The 20,882-nt window shown below is 50.8% G+C and overlaps 3 protein-coding genes across 4 annotated transcripts; all 3 read right to left on the bottom strand.

The window, feature by feature from the left end:
• Nucleotides 1-19: 19 nt before the first annotated feature.
• LOC122392643 lies at nucleotides 20-13,478 on the bottom strand. Its single transcript, XM_043387733.1, has 18 exons — nucleotides 13,206-13,478; nucleotides 12,372-12,531; nucleotides 11,740-11,861; nucleotides 11,181-11,275; nucleotides 10,696-10,922; nucleotides 9,606-10,065; nucleotides 6,503-6,742; nucleotides 5,980-6,117; nucleotides 5,465-5,600; nucleotides 4,999-5,113; nucleotides 4,383-4,668; nucleotides 3,141-3,335; nucleotides 2,547-2,693; nucleotides 2,005-2,252; nucleotides 1,708-1,798; nucleotides 1,215-1,353; nucleotides 545-774; nucleotides 20-267 (listed from the first exon to the last, which is right to left on the bottom strand). The coding sequence occupies exons 1-18, from the start codon at nucleotides 13,333-13,335 to the stop codon at nucleotides 97-99; spliced, it is 3,330 nt and encodes a 1,109-aa protein (XP_043243668.1). The 5' UTR covers nucleotides 13,336-13,478; the 3' UTR covers nucleotides 20-96.
• LOC122393017 (queuosine salvage protein-like) lies at nucleotides 4,176-7,914 on the bottom strand. Of its 2 annotated transcripts, none has more exons than XM_043388525.1 (7): nucleotides 7,893-7,914; nucleotides 7,143-7,270; nucleotides 6,503-6,742; nucleotides 5,980-6,117; nucleotides 5,465-5,600; nucleotides 4,999-5,113; nucleotides 4,176-4,668 (listed from the first exon to the last, which is right to left on the bottom strand). In XM_043388525.1, the coding sequence occupies exons 2-7, from the start codon at nucleotides 7,254-7,256 to the stop codon at nucleotides 4,362-4,364; spliced, it is 1,050 nt and encodes a 349-aa protein (XP_043244460.1). In that variant the 5' UTR covers nucleotides 7,257-7,270; nucleotides 7,893-7,914; the 3' UTR covers nucleotides 4,176-4,361. The 2 variants fall into 2 exon arrangements, with proteins under 2 accessions (XP_043244460.1, XP_043244471.1); XM_043388536.1 differs by lacking the exon at nucleotides 7,893-7,914 and adding an exon at nucleotides 7,859-7,882.
• A 182-nt stretch (nucleotides 13,479-13,660) lies between the features above and the next one.
• Nucleotides 13,661-15,347, bottom strand: LOC122393006. The gene is made up of 2 exons (XM_043388478.1): nucleotides 14,182-15,347; nucleotides 13,661-14,058 (listed from the first exon to the last, which is right to left on the bottom strand). Exons 1-2 carry the CDS (start codon nucleotides 14,946-14,948, stop codon nucleotides 14,028-14,030), a joined length of 798 nt encoding a protein of 265 aa, XP_043244413.1. The 5' UTR covers nucleotides 14,949-15,347; the 3' UTR covers nucleotides 13,661-14,027.
• Nucleotides 15,348-20,882: the final 5,535 nt, after the last annotated feature.

Below are 20,882 nucleotides of genomic sequence, written 5' to 3'. Positions count from 1 at the left end.
CAGACAAGTAAACACAAGATTCACGGTTAAATCGCCTTCATTGTCGCAAATCATACAATAATCCACCCCACATCACAGCCCTCCGCTCAGAATGCGTCACGCGGCGCCCGAGCCCTCCGCCCGCTCGCCGTCTGCCGCCGACTCTGTCCGGTGCTGGTCGTACAGCCGGCGAAGAAACGACAGAAGCTCGGGGATGTTGGTGCCCATCTTGGCCGATATCGGGAGCACAGGCAGTGCCACGGCTGCCCGCAGCTCCGCCAGGTTAGCCTGGTGGCGGGAAGGGGCGGCAGGGTCAGTTTGATGAGTGACGAGGCAGAGGGTAACAACTAACGAGGTACAATACATACAGAAGCCTATCTTTCGATCGGCCACACATTGTAAATAGCTAACGTCGTACAAAGCAGCTGGATTGTTATGGTGAGACTTGCAGCCTTCAATTTACTGGAAACTGGACACCCACCGTTTCGTTAGTAGGTGGCGCCACCACACACAACCGGACGAACCGGCGGACCAAGCGCCTTTCGCTGCGCACAACGTTCCTCACCTCTGCGCCGGGCAGGTCACACTTGTTGGCGACCAGCGCGTGCGGCCGGTCGGCCAGGCCCAGCTGGAACATGTTCAGCTCGTGGCGGAGCACGTGCAGCTGCTGGGCCGGCTGCGCCGACACGTCCAGCACGTAGAGGAGGCACGTGCAGCGCTGCACGTGGCGCAGGAAGGACACGCCCAGGCCGCGGTTACGGTGGGCGTCCGGTATCAGACCGGGAATGTCGGCCACTGCGGGAAGAAGGGGTCAGTCAGGGGATGTCGGCCACTGCCGGGGGAGAGGGGAGCTGAACGAGTCAGGCCGAAAAGTAGCTACTCATTGTTGGATGGCTGGCAGATACAGGTGAACGGAACATCAGAAGTTTCGTGAATTTGTGCCGGGAACCGAGACAAGATGTCGAGCTGCTTTCAGAGAATAACGCTAAAGCCCGCAACACAATCAACTAGCCGATTAATCAATACGTACGACTGAAAAATCAAATCAATAGAAAGCGTCACAAAACGCATCAACAAAACGTTTTACGTTGACGAGAATGAGGAAAAACAAGGCATGTCCCCGCATCGCCGGTAGGTCACCAAGACGTATAGCAATGAGAGAAGTCTCGCTTGCCGGCTGAGCAGCACAGTCCCATCTTCCAGTTTTATATAGTCCCGGCCATGTCCAGTCTTACCTGCCAGCTGTGTGTAGTCGCTATACTGCACCATGCCCACGTGTGGCTGCAGCGTGGTGAACGGGTAGGCGGCCACCTTCGGTCGCGCGCGAGACACCGCCCGCAACAGCGTGGACTTGCCGGCGTTCGGGAACCCGATCTGATCCGTGGACGGCGGGAGGGGTGGGGCATGGTCAAACATGGCCTCGCCGAGCAACGCGAAAATAACGGATTGGGGACATATGCGGGGGCACGTCCAGTTCTCAATTCATGGACAGCGTGCGTACAGTTACATCTAACGAGAAAAACTGCGATAGTGAACGAAAGACAATCGCTACTCAGCACTATGATTAAGCCAACGCGTTCCATAAGTTACGAGTTAACAGCGATTACAGCGCATGGACTTTGAAAATCGTTTTGACATGACGCCCGTCCTGCTAGTCTGACAATGACTCCACCACCAGCAGCAGACATGCTGGTCTGCCGGATGAGAGCTGCAGTGCCAGCGACGTACCAGTCCAACATCGGCCATGGTCCGCAGCTCCACCGTGTAGGTGAAACTCTCGCCGGCGGCTCCCCTCTCTGCGACGCGCGGCGTCTGGTTCCTGAGGACCACACCCGAGAAGTGTTATCAGAATCAGATACACACTAATAACTGATCCAGCATGAACTGACCCTGGGTGTAACACAGAACATCACTTGCCATGATACAACAATGCAAAACACTGATACGAACACACGGTAGTCCTCTCCAAGACCAACGACGGGTGATCGATCACGCCTCCCATTCCACCGGTTCCGCCCCACTCACGTATCGGTGGCGAAGTACTTGTTGCCCCTGCCGCCGGCGCCGCCGCGCGCGGCCACAAACATGGCACCATCCGTGTCCAGGCTGGCGCGCAGGCCGCCCTCCTCGGTTTGGAACATGGTGCCGACCGGCACGCTGACGGTCAGGTGAGCGGCCGTGGCACCGTGACAGTCGCGTCCCGAGCCGGCCACGCCGTCCTCAGCGCGCAGCGACGAGCCCAGGTGGCCCAGACTCTTGACGTTGGTGGTGGCCTGCCGGATAGAGTTGGGGGTGTCAGGAGTGCGGGCCATAAAAGACCGACGGAGTTACATGATTGTGATGACACATTCAGTGGGTAGGTGCCATATCGCGTATGTTAAACAAAGCGTCATGGACCAACTGACATTCGATATCAATTCCTTGATTCTCGCACATAAAAGCACAACGTTGGCTACTCGACTCCATGATATCGCGAAGTTTTCAATCAGCGCAATACCGGGTACCGACGTTCTCCTTTCCAGCCGCACCGTGCCCGCACGGCGCACACCACCAGTGCCGAATCTGACCTGGAAGATGACGTGACCTCCGGCTCCCCCGTCCCCTCCGTTGGGTCCGGCTCGCGGGTTACGGTACACGCGGGCCAGTGAGACGGCGCCGTCGCCACCGGAGCCAGCCGTCACGCGGATCCGGCGCCAGTCGATAAACGGACGCGGCTGAGAGAGCAGAGGGGAGGGGTTAGAGTTGGTGGGAGGGTGTCAGAAATTTGATAGGTATGGTGACGGGTGGTCGTGTGCTGGGGTTAACGCCTACACCAATCAGAAATGTATTCATCCGGCAGTGCAAGAATACAACATTCAAAAGCTAAGGTTTTTTTTCATTGCAACAATTTTCAAGGCAATAACATTTGCTGGATGGTACACCATAAGCAGAACAATAAATTCAACTGAAATGAGATATAACTGCAACTCTACTCTGATTACACACATTCAGTTTCACAGCTACACACATTCAAATGACAGTGAGTAAAATAAGGATGGGATTCAAAGGAGAGGAGAAAGTTGTGGGTAGTAAGGGGTATAGGGGTGCACTCCTCTTTCCACAAATGATTCTCTTAAGGCCACAGATCTGAGATTGCCAGGTCCCAATATCACACAGCTCACCTGTGACCGCCTGCTGGAGGTGGGTTTGCTGCTCCTCAGTGGCAGTGGTCTCTGCTCTGGCTCAGGGCCCTCAGAGCTGGACAGAGACCTGACCAAGTACTTCAGAGATGTGGGACCTTCTGACCTCCTCAACCACCTCAATACACACCAGTTTGCTGTAGTCAACATCTTCAGATGTCTTGTGGTGTTAGGTTTTTACTGTAGAGTGTAGCACTTGCTACTTTGTCCTTTCATGCAAATCACTTCTGAAAAGTGAGACAGTGCCAATCCAGTGGTCAGCAATTATTCAACCCTAACACCAGATATTTGGCACTAGTAAGCATTAGGCATCTGAGGTGCAGTGCAACATGTACCTTTATCCAGAGCCTGCCAACATTGCTGATATGTTGATAAAAACTGACATGAATACGTAAGATAGAAACAGATTTGAATTGAGATCACATAAGCTTCCAACAACTCAGTAACATAAAAACATCATATAGAACCAACATAGCGGAATACGAAGCTCTTCTAAAATTATTGCTGTTTTGAAAATGTGATTGAATTTTGATAAAATGGTGCACATAACAAGACCATCACACGTTGGCATGGAAACTAAGCTGGAGCAGCGTGTGAGCGCAACATTTCAAGGATATGTTGGCAACATATCCTTGAAAAGAATTTGGGATGTTACTTCTTTTTGTCTTAAGTCAATTCAAAATGTTGTAATTTACCATCGAATCAACAGCGAAAAAAAAAATATCCAGCACCACACCGCCTCGACTCCTCTCAAGCCCTTGCCCTAGGAGTTCAGCGTGTTCTAAGCACTATTGTTCTAAGTTGCAATGTTTGTAACCGTCGCGCCACTATCGCAATCATCGAGATAAAAAGCTTGTGCTTCCATATCCACAATTCCCTTCATACCCACAAACGCTATAAGTAAAGTAATCTTGCAAACACGTTCCGCGTTCCCTTCCAAGCATTACTTCTGCGGTAACTGGCGGGATACACTTGACTCGCTGCTGATTGATGCATAAAATTAAATGCAAGCAATAGTACCTAAAATATTGATTTGCTTTATTATCGACACCCTTTCTGACATGTAAACAATCCTTGAGTATTGCTTTTCCCCAACAAGCGGCTATCCGTTGCGGTGGTCCCTCGATGCCCATTTGACTACCGATCAGTGAGCTGTGCTGATCGTAATCCGCGACTCGTCCAACCCCTTCCCGCTCGCTGACACTAGTAGTATATGCAGCGGACCTTGTGATAGGGCACAGCGTTCGTCTCCTTCACGTGCTGCCGCCGGTACCCCCAGAGGAAGTTATCCACTCCGATACTGTTGAGGAAGGTGGGCGAGACGGGCTGGCCGGATTCGGCGGCCATCTGCCGGGCGGCGGCCACAATCCGCTCCACGGCGGCGATACTACAGCCCCGGATCTCGACCTCCATCGGGTGGCCGGAGGCGAACACGTGCTCTGCCTGCAGGAGCGCCATCAGCTCCGGGGAGTAGCGCAGCGCGCCCAAGTAGGCCAGCGCCTGCGGGATTCTGGCGGCAGAGAGGGGCGGGCTGTGGTTGATACATATTCCAGGCACTCAGTATACCCTGCTCCGGGCAGCCACCGGAACAGTAGAAGCTCCACACAGTGGATGCTTTGTGTTGCTGGAACCTATAGCGATTTACTTGTTGAAACAAAAGCTACAACGTTCTGCAATTTGTCGTTCATTTATTTACTTTTCCGTTTAATTTCTTCTTTATCGTTCATAAGTTGCGCTATGCGCATGCTTGAACCGCAATAGCGCTCGAATACGAGGCTAGCTGCCTCCCCATGCTGGAGCAGTGTCACTGTGCCTTCCTAAGGCCATCTATAGTGCTTACCTGTAGTCGGCGAACATGGTCAGCGTGTCGATATCGTCGAACTGGCCGAGCCCCCGGCCGTCGAAGCAGAGCCACAGATCGGCAATCAGAATCTGCGCTCGCTTGTAGAGCGACACTGGCCGTGAGCAGGAATACATTACTCGTCATTGACTGCATAACCGAACCGATCAGCTGGGAAGTAACCAATTAATTAAAGCAGCCCGAATCATGCTGCTGTCGTGAAAGCAAAATCTGCTACAAACAACAGCGCCTAGGAGAAGTGACTAACATCACTCTGACAATCAGGTTCAACAAATCGAACGTAACGCATTGCGCGTCCAGCAACGACACAGCGGTCAGCCGAGTGATGGCTGCTGCTATGATGAGGTGGTCGGGCTGTCACCTTTGCATCGGTATGGTATGGCATGACCATATGGCTGCTTCTAACCTATACCCCGGGCCGCCGTGACCCGTTCGTCTCCCTCACCTCTTTGTCCCTTGAACTCTGCCTCGTCCCGGTACGAGGCGAACTCGTCTGTGACCAGCCGGAGCAGCCGCTGCGCCGAGCCGCCGCACGCCTTCACACAGTTGACGAAACTGCCGCCGTACTTTTCCAGCAACACCTGCAGGCGACCGGGGCGAGCGGCGAGGGTCAACAGAGCATCGACCCGAATGGCCAAGATGCCAGTCCATCAATTTCGAGAAACTAAGGAAAAGAAAGCAGACTGAGTTGAAACGTCAGGAAAACAAATCGTACTCGGCCACCCATGATTATGAAGGAATGTTAGCGACTACCGCTAAAAAATAGGGGTACATTTTTTCATGAAGCACAACAATTTCAGCAACAAATACCACCACAACGATATTTGGCTCGCTACGATATCTCATTCATCGCGAAACTAATTCATCGGTGACAGCTGAGGCGAGCCACAGCGATCTTCGTAAAAACGTATCTCAGAATCGCTACCCGGACTTGCTGATGCCGCGGCGCGTCCCACGTGCCCTGCCAGCGTCGGTGACGGCGCGGTGTCGCTCCTCCAGTAGCGGGATCTCGGCCTCCGTGTCAGAGCGGAGCAGGTGACGGACACCGTCCAGGTCCAGCCGGCCGTACCAGGCCGGGTCGGTCGCCGGCTTACCCTCCTGCCATGGAGCAGGGCTATTGTTAATGGGAGTACGCAGAGGTTTAGACATCACAGTAGTGTTTCTGTCCATGCCATCGTCCGTAGTAACGTAATCTTGACCATTATCAAACAGCAGATGATACATGTAATACAATAACATCGAATTTAACGTAGTCATGGGGTTTTCACGTCTTTTACAAATAATGATTAGCACTCCACCATCTTAAAGGAAATAGTTCACTTTTTAACATGGGTTTTGAACTGGAATAGCAGTTCCGTAGCTTGGGCTGAGACGAGCATAAATCAGGTGCTTTTACATCCCAACGATCACCCTAGGCAAAGATATTCTATTTCTCGTCCCGAAAAAGGTGTCGCTCTCGTCCACTCGCTCCGCGGTCACCGACCTCCAGCGCCCGGTTGACAGCGGCGCAGACGGAGAAGTAGCCGTCGTACATGATGCCTCCGTGGCGCACCCGGTACTTGACGGCACCCTCGGACGTCCAGAAGTTGAAGTTGAGCGTGGTCACGAGGAACACCCAGTCGACGGCGGCAGCGTCGGCGACCTGCGGGTGCAGCGGCGAGCCGCGGTAGCCGTCCCCGACCAGACCGCCGGCCGACTCGGCCGCGCGAGCCGCGTCCAGGGCCTGTTGGAATGTTGAAACGAAGGGTAAAGGGGATGTCAGGTGGGTGTAGAGCACATGTCGTAACTTTCAGAGAAAGAGGAATTACAGCGGTGCTCTTTATCAGATATTTATCAAGAAAAATGAACATATTGAAAGGAAAACACATTTACCTTAAGCAAAATATGTTGCAAAACCATCCATTATAGCCCCTGAGAGAATAGGCCATATGTTTCCTGTGGCAGCCTGCTGATCCTTGAACATATAACTAAGTACACAATAATGTTATTATACCATGTAAGCTGCAGTGCTAAAAACAAATCTAGAAATATTTTTCAACTGAATCACTAAACAAATTTGTCTCAGTCATTTAGAATGCCCATGGAACATTCAATGGCAAAAAATCCCTTGCATCTGCACTTACCATTTTGGCAACTGCTTTGATACCTTCTTCAACTATTGAAACATGGTCTGCATGCTCTGCTATATATTCACCACTTTGCCTTGGGCTTAGAGTTGTTATAGACTTTGAAGACATGGTTATGCTTCCTTCTGAAAAGAAAGAACCAATCAGTGCCTAATAATAGAATGGGAAATAAAATAATGTGGTCAATAGATGATAACTTTGACTTGTATTGAACTTGTGCATAGCTGAAAATAATGTACGTTGCCACTGATTTGGTGTGCCTGCCTCCTCACTCCTCATCCTGAGTCCTGTAGCACCTTGCATGGGCATGGGATATGGTCGGTCAACCTGGTTGCAGATGGGCTTGTACAAATAAACTGGAGGCTGGATGCAGGCTGTCAGTCATAAACAGTTAGGAACATAAACATCCAATGTGCAAACATATTACATTTTTACAAAAGGCAATGACAATGAACTAGTTTGAATGTGCAAGCACACATGGTACTCAATTGTGGCACTTGATTTGTTAAATGAAATATATATTCGGTACAGAAACAACACAACTCTTGCAGTGCAAAAACGAGATCCCATTTTCGTGATTTGTTGCAATTCGGTTTCAATTTCAATTTGACTTTTAGCCACACCACAGAACCAGTAGTCTGTAGTTTCAATGCACGCCACTGAATACAATTGTTGCGTGAAAGAATTGAACAAAGTTGAGCGCCTGCAACCACAGTCTCATTTGTCATTTGGACAATAAAAGCCAACAGTTTCTAGCCAGGCTCTGCAGAGGGCTGTTCGGCTGCGCAGCAAAAATGAAATATGCTGCAGCACGCATGCGCAGTGGGGACTTCGTCGCCCGTTAGTCCCGCCCACACCACTGCGTCACCGCCTGTGTGACGTCACCTACTGAAGCATACTTCGTTTTCCTGCAGCACGAAATTCGGTGCTGCAGGAGGCGAAAGTGGCGCGGATTAAAGTTTACCGTCCGATATTTCTTATTGTAAGCGGTTTGTATGCTGTTTTTTGGGTATCATTATCACTCTTTTCGGTGGCACATTGCTATTAACCACATTTGAACGCAATTTAAACGTTATGTGAGCGACAATCACCAGTCAACCCGCGCAACGGTTCGCCGCGTTTGAAATATGCTGCAGCGACGCTCGGCCGCGGCGTGCCGGCGGAGAGTGGGCGGAGCCAGGCGGTTGACGTCACCCAAGTATGACGCACGCAGCACAGATCTATGCTGCAGGGACCCGAACAGCCCTCAGCACGTGCCCCAGCATGGAAGAGCGGCGCGGGAGATTTGAGATTGTTTATTTTGGCTAACGTCACACCCGCGCCAGAAAGGGACGAGAACAAAGCTACCATATCCACCTAGACTTAGGAAATTCTTGTAGAGTGTAGACCCCATGAAGGCAGAAGTTCCGTTTCGTGTTGATCGGACCAAGGTTCTTACTCCGACGACTCGGGTCTCGAATTTTACCACAGTGCTGCGTTGCTGTTGCTCACGTCCACTCCACATCACATCACGTACTACTTGCCTCGTACGCACTACATGCATACTATCGGTTTTTCATTCGCTAGTTGCAAGCCGATCGAGAGTCCAACCGGACGCGTTCGACGATGTCATGTCTCTCGCCTCTCGGACGGCGAAGATTCTACGCCGTCCGGCCAATCCTGTTCATTGTTCATAGTCAGCGGGGGCTCGGCGGCGGTTATGGAACGTGATTGGCCCGTCGACGTAGAATCTTCGTCGTCCGAGAGACATCGAACGCGGGGCAATTCCAAGAACTCACATCAAGCGAACAGTACGCATCACATCAACCCGTCGAAAACTCTGAAACCAGTAGGACGGCTTCTATTTATATCGGACAAAATTTAGATAGTGTAGCTTTTGCGAAACATCACCGAGAAAGCAGGCTTCACAGTAGTCCGAATTTTGCAAATATCTTGTTTTACGTCTGTGAAGGACAGAATCTGTTCAGATAAGTCTAAAACCATCATTAATTCTTTGCTGTTCCTGCACACACACAAGTGGCAAGACAAACACATCAGCAGAGCATACGTCGAGCGCAGTTTGTATTAGCACCCACGGTGTAATGAGAAGCCGTAACTCTCCACGGCAGCACACAATAATGACAAGATGGCTCAAAACCTTTCATGCATGGAAGTGGCTAGTTTTACGACACCACCACCTAATAGCGATTGGTGAGGCGTCTCAAACGTCACAAAAATGCACGTCTTGCTCCACCGAAACACTCCAGTGACACACGGTCCATTGTCCACGCCTTCTGATGAGATGACGCCGCGGATCCAGCTGGGATTTCCCCCTGCGGAGGCGCCGAAAGCACCGGGCGCTGACAATATCAGTTCCTGCACGCCCAGTGCGGGCTGCCTCAATAGACCGACCACGCCTCCGTCCGCCCGGGTAGGTACCCAGCCGCTCACACTGACCCCACAGAGTCCTTACCACCCTCAGGGCCGCAGCGGCGGCAGGCCCAGCTTGGCTCGCAGCGCATTCGCCTCATCGATTTCCCTACGCTCGTCCTGACCGCGGTGTCGGCCCGAGCGGCGCTCCTCGCGGCCGGCACGGCGCTCTTCACGGTCCGCGCGCCGCTCCTCTCGCTCGGCGCGCCGGTCCGACTTGTGTTCGCGGTGCTCGCGCCTCTCGCGGTGTTCTCGGTGTTCCCGGTGCTCGCGATGTTCGCGGTGCGGTACCTCGTAGTCTCCGCGGTGGCGTTTGTCTGGAGGCGCGCCCCAGTCGCCGCGGTTCTCTCGGTACTCTCGGGATCGGTCGCCGCGGAACTCTCCACGATAGTCGCCGTAGTGGTCGCCGCGGTAGTCTCCTCTGTGTTCGCGGTGCTCTCCCCGGTGCTCCCGGTGTTCACGCCGGTGCTCCCCGCGGTGTTCCCGGTGGTCGTCGCGGTGTTCCCGCTTCCTGAGAACGCAGATGTCAGCAATCAGGGTGGTTATTTCCACCGATTGCACTCAGGGGATTGATGCAGTGGCAAGCATAGCACTAATATGACAGCATGACATCCTAATGGGAGACAAATTCTATATTACCCAAAGGGAGAAAATATGGATGACTGACGAAGCTCTCTCCTTACACAATAACTTCACGCTAGTTCCAAATAAAATCAGAGCGACGAATCAGCCCAGAATCGACACTTTGAACTTCACCAGGTCACCCAGACCTACGGCAATACAATCCACAGCGTTCCCCGTTGGCCTGGTGTGCCCGACTCCCTCCCCTCCCGGCTCCGTATTCCTTCCTCCCGGGTCCTTGCCCCTTCCTTTCCGGGTCCCGGCCCTTCACCTCTCACGTCTGTGCACCTCCCCTTCCGGGTCCGTGTCCCTCCTTCCTTGTTTACTGTCCTTCCCCTCCCGGGTCCCTTTCCTTCACTTCCGGGTCCCTTTCCTTCCCTTTCCCGCCCTCTCCTCCCGGCCCCGAGTCCCGGATCCGTAAACCTCCCCCCGATTCCCTGACCGTTCCCTCCCGAGTCCCGAGGCCCGGCCTGGGTTCCTGCCCTCCCCTCCCCGATCCGTATCCAGCAGCGCCACTCACTTCCAGGGGTCGCGGGCGCGCTCTCTGCTGCGGCTGCGACTGCGCCGGTGGTGGCGGCCGGAGAGGGCACCTGGCGGCGGCGGCAGCGGCGGCGGACTGGGCCGCGCCGGTGGCGGACTGGACGGCAGCGGCGGCGGCTCGTCATCGCCAGACGACTCGGCCAGCTCGTCGAGGTCGTCATCGAGCGCCGACACCCGCGGCTCCAGCTGACCGTTCTCCTCGTGCACCTGGCAGGGGGACGGGGAGCGGTCAGTGGGAAGACTGAGACTGCCGGAGATAATTACCGATTAGGTCAACATGGTACCTGCCAACACCGTGGAGATGGACAAGAGGAAAGGTGGCAGGACGAATGGAGCAGCAGGAGCACTCAATTACTGTCTTCGCTGGGTGCATGAAACTATGAATCAAGACGTCACACATGTAGGTATCATTCTACTCTCGCTGGATGCGTGTCAACACGACGTTGCATCATTGATGACACTCACCTGTCTTCGCTGGATGCGTGGCAATATGACATCACACATGCGCTCCTCCCGCAGCAGTTGGTCGATGAACTCGTCCATATAGGTTAACTCGTACACTGCGAACAAATGAACGTCTGTGAGTACGTACACAAAATGATAAACAAAGGCGTTTTTCCTATTAACCTATCACTAAATGTACGTTCAGTAATTATGTATATTTGATGGAATATAAGAATCGCTAATAAACTGGCGTCAAATATATGACGTGAAACTTGAAAGATTAGCATTAGCACAACCCTTGCAATAAATTGCATTCTAAATAAATCGGAAACAATGATAACCATTAAACAAAGGTGGAGCGGCACCCGGCGAATTGCTGCCGTTTTCCCATAAAACCCGATCAACAAACTATGACGACAATAAGCCAAATGAATGCCGTCAGTGATGCGTCGAACATTACCGGAGGTTCGTATTTCACACGCCGACGGCCGTGGCCACCGGGCCGAGGCCAGTCGGCCGCCAGCTGCATCGCCCCGGTCCGGTCCCGTCCGGTCCTGTTCGCTCAGTACTCAGTACTCACCTCCCTGGCGGTTCTGAGAGCGCAGCTTGCGGTAGTCGTTGAGCAGCGGCTCCAGATATTTGTAGCAGTCGAGTGAGTTCCCAGTCAGCCGCATGTAGTAGGCGCCCAGGGCACGCACGTACCTAGAGAACAGAGTACACATGGGGTGAGAGGGATGGAGGGAGAGAGGAATGTAGTAGATGCTGGGGCGTAAATGTTAGCCTGTCCCATAGCTCAGCTGCTGGAAGAACATCAGACATCACAAAATCAAACCTGTGGACTCTCAGTCTTACCACCAGGAGTCCAACCCTATACCTAACAACTGAGGAGCAGGAAGGACCACTGGACAATACAATTTAGATACTCCAGAAGGAGTAAGAAGTCAATTTGTCAGTCAGGACAGGGCCAGGAAGCAAGACACATGGGAGGGGAGAGACCAGCTCCTACCTCATGCAGCAGAAAGCTTTTAAACCTGATGCCAATGGTCCATTTGTGAATGTCCACACAATATTATAAGACTGGTAATGTAAACAAGGCCTAACCTTCCAATGAATAAATCATGCAAAATTTGTCAAACTTTTCATGACAGGTAAGTGGTGATGAAAGAAGCCTCTGTCATCATGTCAGAATACAACATGCATCAAATATCTTACTTGAAGTCTTCATTCTTGATGAATTCTACAATGATGTCTTTCTCTGGCTGGATCTGCAGCATCTTCAGCACCAGACAGAGGAATGGTGTGGGCTTGATGTTGCCTCCAAAAACACCTCCAACATACTTCAGCTGCATGGCCTTGTCCACCACAAGCTCAGCTGAAAAGATCAGTGAATAAATGGAAAGGTCACATTGATGTCAGAGCATGAGTTAAAGGGTAACAGCAGTGGATGTTTCATGGACTAAACGTGAAGAAAAAAATTAGCATTACTTCATTCAACATCTCCACAGATGTTGAATGAACATTCAACATCTGTGCATATACATCGAAGTGCATAAACTGAACAATCAACTGAGCTACTACCAAGCTACAATAACACCACACTTCCAATGGAAGCGCACCACTCTGGGCCCACCGGAATAGCGCTCTTTATCTTTCACCATGAGGGAAAGGCCTTATGTGGGAGGCCATCTGCAGTGACACTTTCTCAGCAACATTGTCATTAACTCTGCCCTGGTACCAGCCATGGCAGCACCATCTGCTGCATGGAGGAGTGTGGGGGTACCCGACATGCCTCCCTACCCAAGTTTTGCACCGCTTTTGATTGAGACGACCAACATTAACGGGTCTGGTCCACTTTTTGCCTTGCACAGAACATGCTGCAATAAATAATGGCTTGGCAGCCTGATTGTTATCACCTATGGTATGTACATAATCACAAATCTGAGATGCATGGGTCAGGACAGCTATTATAATTAAAACTGAAACTGGCAACGATGACTGGCATCTTGATTTTTATGACAAAATTCATAAGCGTTAACTATGACTCACCTGTGAGCGCAAAACATTCTTCTTTCCAGTATCGGCTGTCATATATTCTTGAACGAATAATTTTCTCCACTAAATATTGTGGATTCGTTCCTTTCACCGAAGTCGCGTCTTTTACAGTGCGGTTAGCCATATTCGCTACTTGTAACTTGTCTTACGCATCAATATCAAGCAACAAACACTTTTCTATTGAATATCACGCGAAAATACCACAAGCTGCAGAGAAAAAGTAAATTAACATGCAACACATCAACAACACATCCGACGCCGGCGCTCAACGTTTGCATTTCAAGGATTGGGTTTTAGATACAAGGAAAAGTGGAAAGCCCCAAGAGTGCTTCCATATCATATGACGTCATTGATTGTAAGATATATGACTGGTAAATATTACATTGTGGTCCTAAATAAGTCCCTTTGCCCATAAAAGTCCGTAAAAAGATCAGAAAAACTCGTCCCTAGAACTTCATCGCTTTATTTGGGATTGCGAAAGTGTGGCGACAGTCTTTCGTATAGCCTATACATGGGCCCCATGTAGGTGGTTGCGTGACGTCCATAAATATAAAGATATAGGTATATTGCCCGAAGGGAAGGGGAGTTGACCCCATATGATATAATAGTTTTATATGTACCTAGTCCTAGAGCAGAACCAGCAGAACTATATGCACATAATACTTCTAAAAGCGTCCTCAAAGTGCCGCTGGCGTTCTTGGCGCATAATTGAATTGATTTCCATCTTCACCACCCCTTTCAACCCATAAATCCATGCTGCTGGCAGGCATTCATCTTGATTCTTGCTAGATGTTTCGTTTCGTCCGAAACAATCAGTCATGGGTAGAATGTGGTTCTCATGATGCACCTGCAACGGTAGAAACAGTAAGATCTCATGAAAAAAACGTACAAGAGCAAGAAATAAACCACAAATACAAGGAAATACCGAGTTAGACAGCTATAACAGAAAAGATCCATGCTTAGTGCTTACTCAGAGACTTCAGGTGAATGTGTGCGCTGCCGTTTCGGACTGGCTGATTTGCGCGGTCTCCTCCTCTTCACAGTGTTCACAGCCAGGCGGATGTATCTCGTCCCAGCTGGCCGCTCGCGACTGAAGTCTCTAGGCTGTTGTGTGGTCCTGCGCCGCGGAGAGCCCTGTCCACACTGCCCGATCACCTGTGCTGCCGCCCGAAGGCGCTTGGGACTGATCGACGCTGACGGACCAGACGCAGCGTCACTGGAACCCTTTGACGTCTCCGCTGTGTCATGCACATCTAGCTCTTCGTCGGACCCGCCAGCAGCCTCGTCCTTCACGGGCAGATCGAAAGAATCCCCGGAGATGGCCGATTTAGCAGGAGACTCGTCGGAGGAGAAGTCAGCCTTCATCGGAGAGTCCTGGAGGTCGTCAGACGTCTCCAGCGGCTCCTCATTTGGCTCCGACTTAATTTGAGAACTTTTCAGCTCCTCAGACTCCGCGGAGGAATCCTCCGAGGCGTCGTCTTTCTCTGAGCACTCCACAGCATCGTTGAACTCCTCGACAGAGTTTGCGCCGGGCTCCGTTTTCACCTCAGCGACGGCTGGCAGCTCTAGTGGATCCGCTTGGCTCATGAGTGATCCGTCAGCCTCCTGTACGCACTGACAGCCGCAGGGGCACGGTCCGCTGACGGGCCTCTGTCTCGGTCTGCGGGGGGAGCGGCCCTGAAGTCGGCAGGTAGTCACAGTGGTCACGCTCGACAGGGGGCTCAGGTAGTGCGGCATGGCGGAGCACCGTCTAATGGCAGCACAGCAGCATAGCGGAGCCGTCTAACAACGCTATGAGCAACACAATGCAACGCATACAAATTTGCTGAAAGATAGACTGCTGATTTATAGCGCTATTTTAAAACATATTGCAGATACATTTGATTATAGAATCTTTACCTACACCACACCCTTTTCAAGAAAACGACTCAACCTGAGAATAATCGATTTTTCCCGCGACGAAGAACTCGCCTCGAGCATATGCTGGCCGGGATCCACGTTAAACAACATCAGAAACGATAAGTAGCGAGATACGTGAAATATCTCAGCGATGCGGTGTCATTTCGAACAGAATGTACATTACGCATGTCGACAGATCAATGCCGGCATAATAAATATTTGTGAAACGTCTCAAACAAGTTGTAAGGGCAAAATTGAGCGCGTCAGAGAGTGTGTGGAGCGGCGGGCCGGAGAACCAGAGTGCGCGTTAGGCCAGTCCGCCGTATGTTTGCCTCCGGCGGGAAAGGCGTGCCCGCCGGGTGAAAGGCAGCGGCTGGCCGGCACCTGGGACCAGTGGCGGCGCCACGAATTTTCACTAGTGGGGGCAAGCTTGAGGTGACCCGACTGCTGCCTGATAGGTACGCCAACCTGCAGAATCCAGGAGCACCGACCTTGCCCTTGGATGTGGTCATTCAAAATTATTATAGTTTCATGTACACGTATCGAACTGGAACATTAATGTCGCCAACAAATAGCATTATAAATCTAAATGGCGAAACACAAGAAAAAAGTTTTGTTGCTCAATTTCATTGGGAAGTAAAATGGCGCATTCCTCAAAACAATAAGTCGTTTTTATTTCCCGTAGCACGTACAATGCGCGATTCACACACGATTGATCGCTGGGGGTACTGGAATTACACACCCTACTGGGGTTGAACAGTGAACACCCCCTTCTAACTCGGCTCCTGGGCCACGTAGCGATACGGGGAAAACGGCGTTCGAAAGAGCATACAAAAATAATGACGAAATCACTTAAGTCACTTTTTTCGTCAAGTATAGTCACTAGACGTCATTAAAGGCCAAATTTTCAGGTCAAATATCGACCATTTTTAAGAAGCCGACGGATAACTCGAGAACCAATAGACCTACAGCGCTGCGGAAAAGCGCATTTGATAGCTCTATTAGCGTTCTTTCTGAATCATCCACTCAGATTTGACCTAACTTCAATGGTTTTCCCTGCAGCGGGCAAAAACTGCCAAAATAGACGATTTTTTTCTCGAAAACGGTTTTTCTGCAATAACTTTTGATTCAAGCCTTGCACGAGCTTTCTGTTACCGGCATCGCGTTCCTCTCGTCAAAACGCATCGAAGGAACTAAAATTTGACCTTGAAAGGTCTACTTGATAATTTGACCTCAGTACTTCAAGGTCATGACCTAACCGGAAAGGGTAATGTTGCATATCAGCCAATCCGTATCGTCGAGCTGAACGCATCTAAGGCGTTTTCATCGTTCTAGAATGCCTCTATTAAAAGTTATTCGCGAAAAAATATGAGATGCCACTCGTGACCTGAGATGACCTCAGGGGCATACAGAGGGGTCACGGGTCCCATTTTTATGCTCAGTGTGTCACCGTTGAGTGTTAAGAATGACTCGTCCAAAAGAGGCGGTTTTAAATTTGCTCAGACCAATGGGTAGGTCGGAAAATTGATCTGACCATACGAGTAGATTACCGATATGAAAATTCCGAGATAAATATTTTGTGCACACTGTTCCTCTTAGCAATCGCTGAAGGTTTCAAAGCGATCGGTCACTCGGTGTAGCTATAGCATACATTGAAATATTTTATGAGGTGAGCCGTGAGGTCACTTGAAGTGACCGGCTTGTGGCCTGACCTTGAATGACCTTGGTCTGACATTTTCACATGTGTAGAATTGATGTACGATTAGTTGTGCCAAAAACGTCGGCGCTTCTCGCCGCCAACCGGAGGGGGTGTTCAAACACCCTCCAGCAGGGCGCGGGCACAATAAGCTCCATCAGCGCTCCATCATCACATCCTATCCTATCATGAATATTGCACAGGTCTTCTGTTCCCATTTCAACATCAGCCAAATTTTGTGGGGGCAAAAACATAGTCTTGCCCCCACGGCCTCCTGTCAGTGGGGGCAGTCTGCCCCCACTGCCCCCACGGTGGCGCCGCCCTTGCCTGGGACCCGCGGGCCCGTCTCTCGAGGCATTTGCCAGTGCGGTGTCGTCGGGGCAACATCTTTCGGTAAGCGATCTTTTCCATCCCCCCTAAATTAACGCCGCAGCGCCCAGGCGCTGCGGAAGTCCCCGACATATGTCCTGGATTTTATTTGGCTTTCCGACCCGCCGCAAATAGCGGTGGGCACCCCCGTTATATCCAGGACAGTCTCATCTAAATTATATTCGTCGGCGCGGCGCGCGGTATGTATGTACGTGTGGGTGTGCGTAGGTGAGTGAAATGTGAGTAGCGCGTGATCGTAAGCAAGCACGTGAGCGTATGATTTATGAATGTCCCTCGGATCTAAAATATATCGTAAATGGAATGTGAACAAAATATTTCATTGGGGGAATGGCCGATGCCGGGCTGATCTACGGTGAACGTGTACGAACAATCATACGGGCCGCTTAGTTTAATACACCCGGGTGGCAGGCGGGCATTGTAGAGTAACTTTGGTTATCGTAATGTCTGTATATGGGGGGGAACCAATAAAAGGTTGCAGGTTCCGATGCGTGAGACCCCTACATAAAAATGGTGCACCGCGGCCGGGAAATCTTTCCCAACGGAGGTCCGGACGCCCGAAGTGTTCCTTCCGCCATAATCTGCGGTACGCGACAAGTGTAGAATTCCGCTCCCCGGGGTCAGTGCACATCGGTACCCGGGCGTATTTGCCGCTTCCGGGCACGCGGTCCACCGGCCCGTGTCATGCGCAACGGAAGGTCAGCGCTCCCCGGGATAAAACGCCGATCGGCCCTGTAACGCCGTGTGGGAGGTCCGGACGGAGCCCGGGTGGTGCAGAGGCGGATCCAAAGGACATGATGTGGGCGGTGATTTCCGCTCCCTTGGAGGTGGTTACCGGTCGAGCTGTTCTTACTTTTGGCTTCAATATCTTGTGTAAATCATTGCTTCCGTACTTTTCGTCACGTTCACACGCGTGAATCAGCCCAATTAAAGGGGGCATGGGGGGACAATTTGCCACCGCAATAATGAGAGATGAGAGATGAGGGCAGTCGGTTCGCGCGAGACCGTCGGAGATCGGGGATGAGATCGACGGCGTTCGGCGGTGCGGAAGAGTTCGCTCGGGCGGAATGGAATCCGCTTGTACGCGAGATGAGTGCTCGCGTCGTCGTCGGTCGCATGCGAGCGTGCAGGTTCGCTCGTTCGGCGGAATCATGAGTCCGGTGACGAGCCGTCACCGCTGGTGTGATGGCAACGTGGAGGTCGTCACCGGTGAGTACCGAGGGCCGCGAAATACCCCGGTATTTCAGTGTTACATGTGTGGGCGTATGATTGGATCGTTTAATGTACAGGTATGTTACGGTTGGTGTGATTGAGTTAGTGCGAACAAGGTCATGTGTGGTCACGAAAAGATGCGGAAAATGGAATTTTACTTATTTGTCATCAATTTGCTTTCATGATTAGTAATCAATTTGCTTTCATGATTAGTAATCAATTTGCTTTCATTCATACACCTGATTTAACTATGTAGCAAATTGCTTCATGTGTCGCCTGTCATTCACGCCTCATAATGAGACCATAGAGGCTTTAGACATTTCCTGCGATTGCTTGAACAATCGTTTAGACCACAGGGCATTATATCTATAGTCTTAAAGGGACCCTCCCACCTTCAAAAAAGTTAATGAATTGGCATGAAAGTGATGTCGCTCGGTTCAGAAAGAGCAAAAACGAATATCTACCAAATTCCATCGAAAAATATTCACCGGTTTTCAAGATATTAGACTTTTACTTTTGTTTACTTTTTGGGATCTCCGCTGTTCCTAGCGACTTTATTTGAAAGTGCGGCATTTGTTGCGCGCAAAGCAGCATATACCACCGCGTGCTACAAAACGTTTTAGTCAAACATTAAACGGACGTTCGAAAGCCTGATGACGTCATCAGATTCCCGTAATGGTTAAGAGATAGGGACCAAGCTGGTCCCACCCTGCAAGTAAAGGGAAGAAATTTCTTGAACACCATAAAGCTGCGGGGGTTGCGACCAGGATAAATGGTGGTTTCTGAGCCTGGCCGCAAACTTGGCTATCTCAACTCAAAACTAATGTTAAGGTGGGAGGGTCCCTTTAAGTGCAGTGCATCTTTGCTGTGCATATTAATTGCATCTTAAGATATTAACTGGAATGTCCATGGTTTTACGGGATATATAGGCATAATCGGTACAGTGGATCGGGGAAATTATGGTTGGGTGTTTTTAAGCGGAGTTTTTAAGCGGGGATGACGATCCCTCCCGTAAAGCCGTGCACTCAGTGCACCTTGTGGCGCTGACGAGTTGCCATTAGGACGGCATCGAGGTTGTGCGTGTTTAAAGCGGGCAAGCTTAGCTCGGCAGCAAAGCCCTGATTAATTATTACCCCACGTTACACCAACATGAGCCGCACATTCTGGCAGCTGCACCTTTTATATCCGGAACCCGATGTCAAGGTCTGGCGCAAGGCGGTGCACGCCGAGCACATTCTCCTCCTTTTTTAATCCAGGGAATGGATTAACGCTTACGGTTCATTGCAATTTCTTCTGATGCAAACGTAAAATGTCTTGTCAAATCTTCAATGTTATGTTCAAAGTAGTTCATTCGTTCGTTCATTCCATGCATTTTTACGTTGTAATTTTGCTCAAAATGTGGTAGCGATAACTCAACTAAGTTCAGTCACGAACCAGAAACAAGTTCTAAACAGCTTTGATTCCAGGTTTAATGGCAACATTATTAACCAGAAATTCTTCAAATGGAGCGCTGAGTGCTCAGTCAAATGTGCCCTTATTTAAATTCCATGCTGCATAGTGCATAAGTTCGTATCTTCGTTATATAGAATCACAGTTTATGATTAAATGCATTGAGTAATATCGGATGAACCCAGTGCCCCTCAACCATTTCATGGTAACTCAGTAGGACGGTATCTCTTGGACCATTTTCGGCTTCGAATTGACAGATAATCCGGAATTAATCTTGTAGGATTTTATCCTCTGTTAAGTGTTGCCAGGCACTAATCGTCACCTTGCCGTCAAATGGAGCCTAAATCATTTCGTTACGGAGCGAGCGAAGCGAGCGGAGTCTTACGTAGAATAACGGAAATTTCTGAGTATGAGCGGCCGGCCGGCCGGCCGGCCGGCCGTGCGGACGCTTTTGCGAGGCTTATATCTCAGCAACCACTTGACCGATTTACATGCGGTAATTTTTGTAGGGTAGCTTCATTCCTTCTACCAAGTATTGGACTATTCCCGATGCATGTGGGTGACCCCTTATGCACGTGCCACGTGCAAAACGAAGAGGTGTCACTTTTGTAATTGTTGCAATATTTCGGTAACTACTTGGCCGATTGCGCTGAAAGTTGGCATGTAGGTAGGCACCCACTAGGCACTGCATATCCATGTGCCAGAGTTGGGGTGCCGCTGCACGTGCGCACGTGCAGGGGTCGTTTCCAGATCTCGAGAACGGCTCGACCGATTGCGCTCAAATTTGGTACACAGTTAGGGACCGGTTACTAGGGTGCCGTGCACAAGTCAGTTGGGACCCATTTTGCACGTGCGCACGTGCAGGGTGCCGCTTCCAGATCTCGAGAACGGCTGGGCCGATTGTGCCCAAATTTGGCACATCGCTAGAGACCAGTCAGTAGGGTGCCCTGCACAAGTCAGTTGGAGGTACCCCCTCGAAATTTCGCACGTGCAAGACTCACCCGCTCGCTCGCTCCGTTAGTCGCCCC

Source organism: Amphibalanus amphitrite, unplaced genomic scaffold, assembly GCF_019059575.1.
Source record: "Amphibalanus amphitrite isolate SeventyFive unplaced genomic scaffold, NRLGWU_Aamphi_draft 000024F_arrow, whole genome shotgun sequence".
In the NCBI taxonomy this organism is placed as follows: domain Eukaryota; kingdom Metazoa; phylum Arthropoda; class Thecostraca; order Balanomorpha; family Balanidae; genus Amphibalanus; species Amphibalanus amphitrite.
The sequence above is the reverse complement of the archived record's forward strand: the minus strand, read 5'-3'. Positions and strand labels throughout refer to the sequence as shown.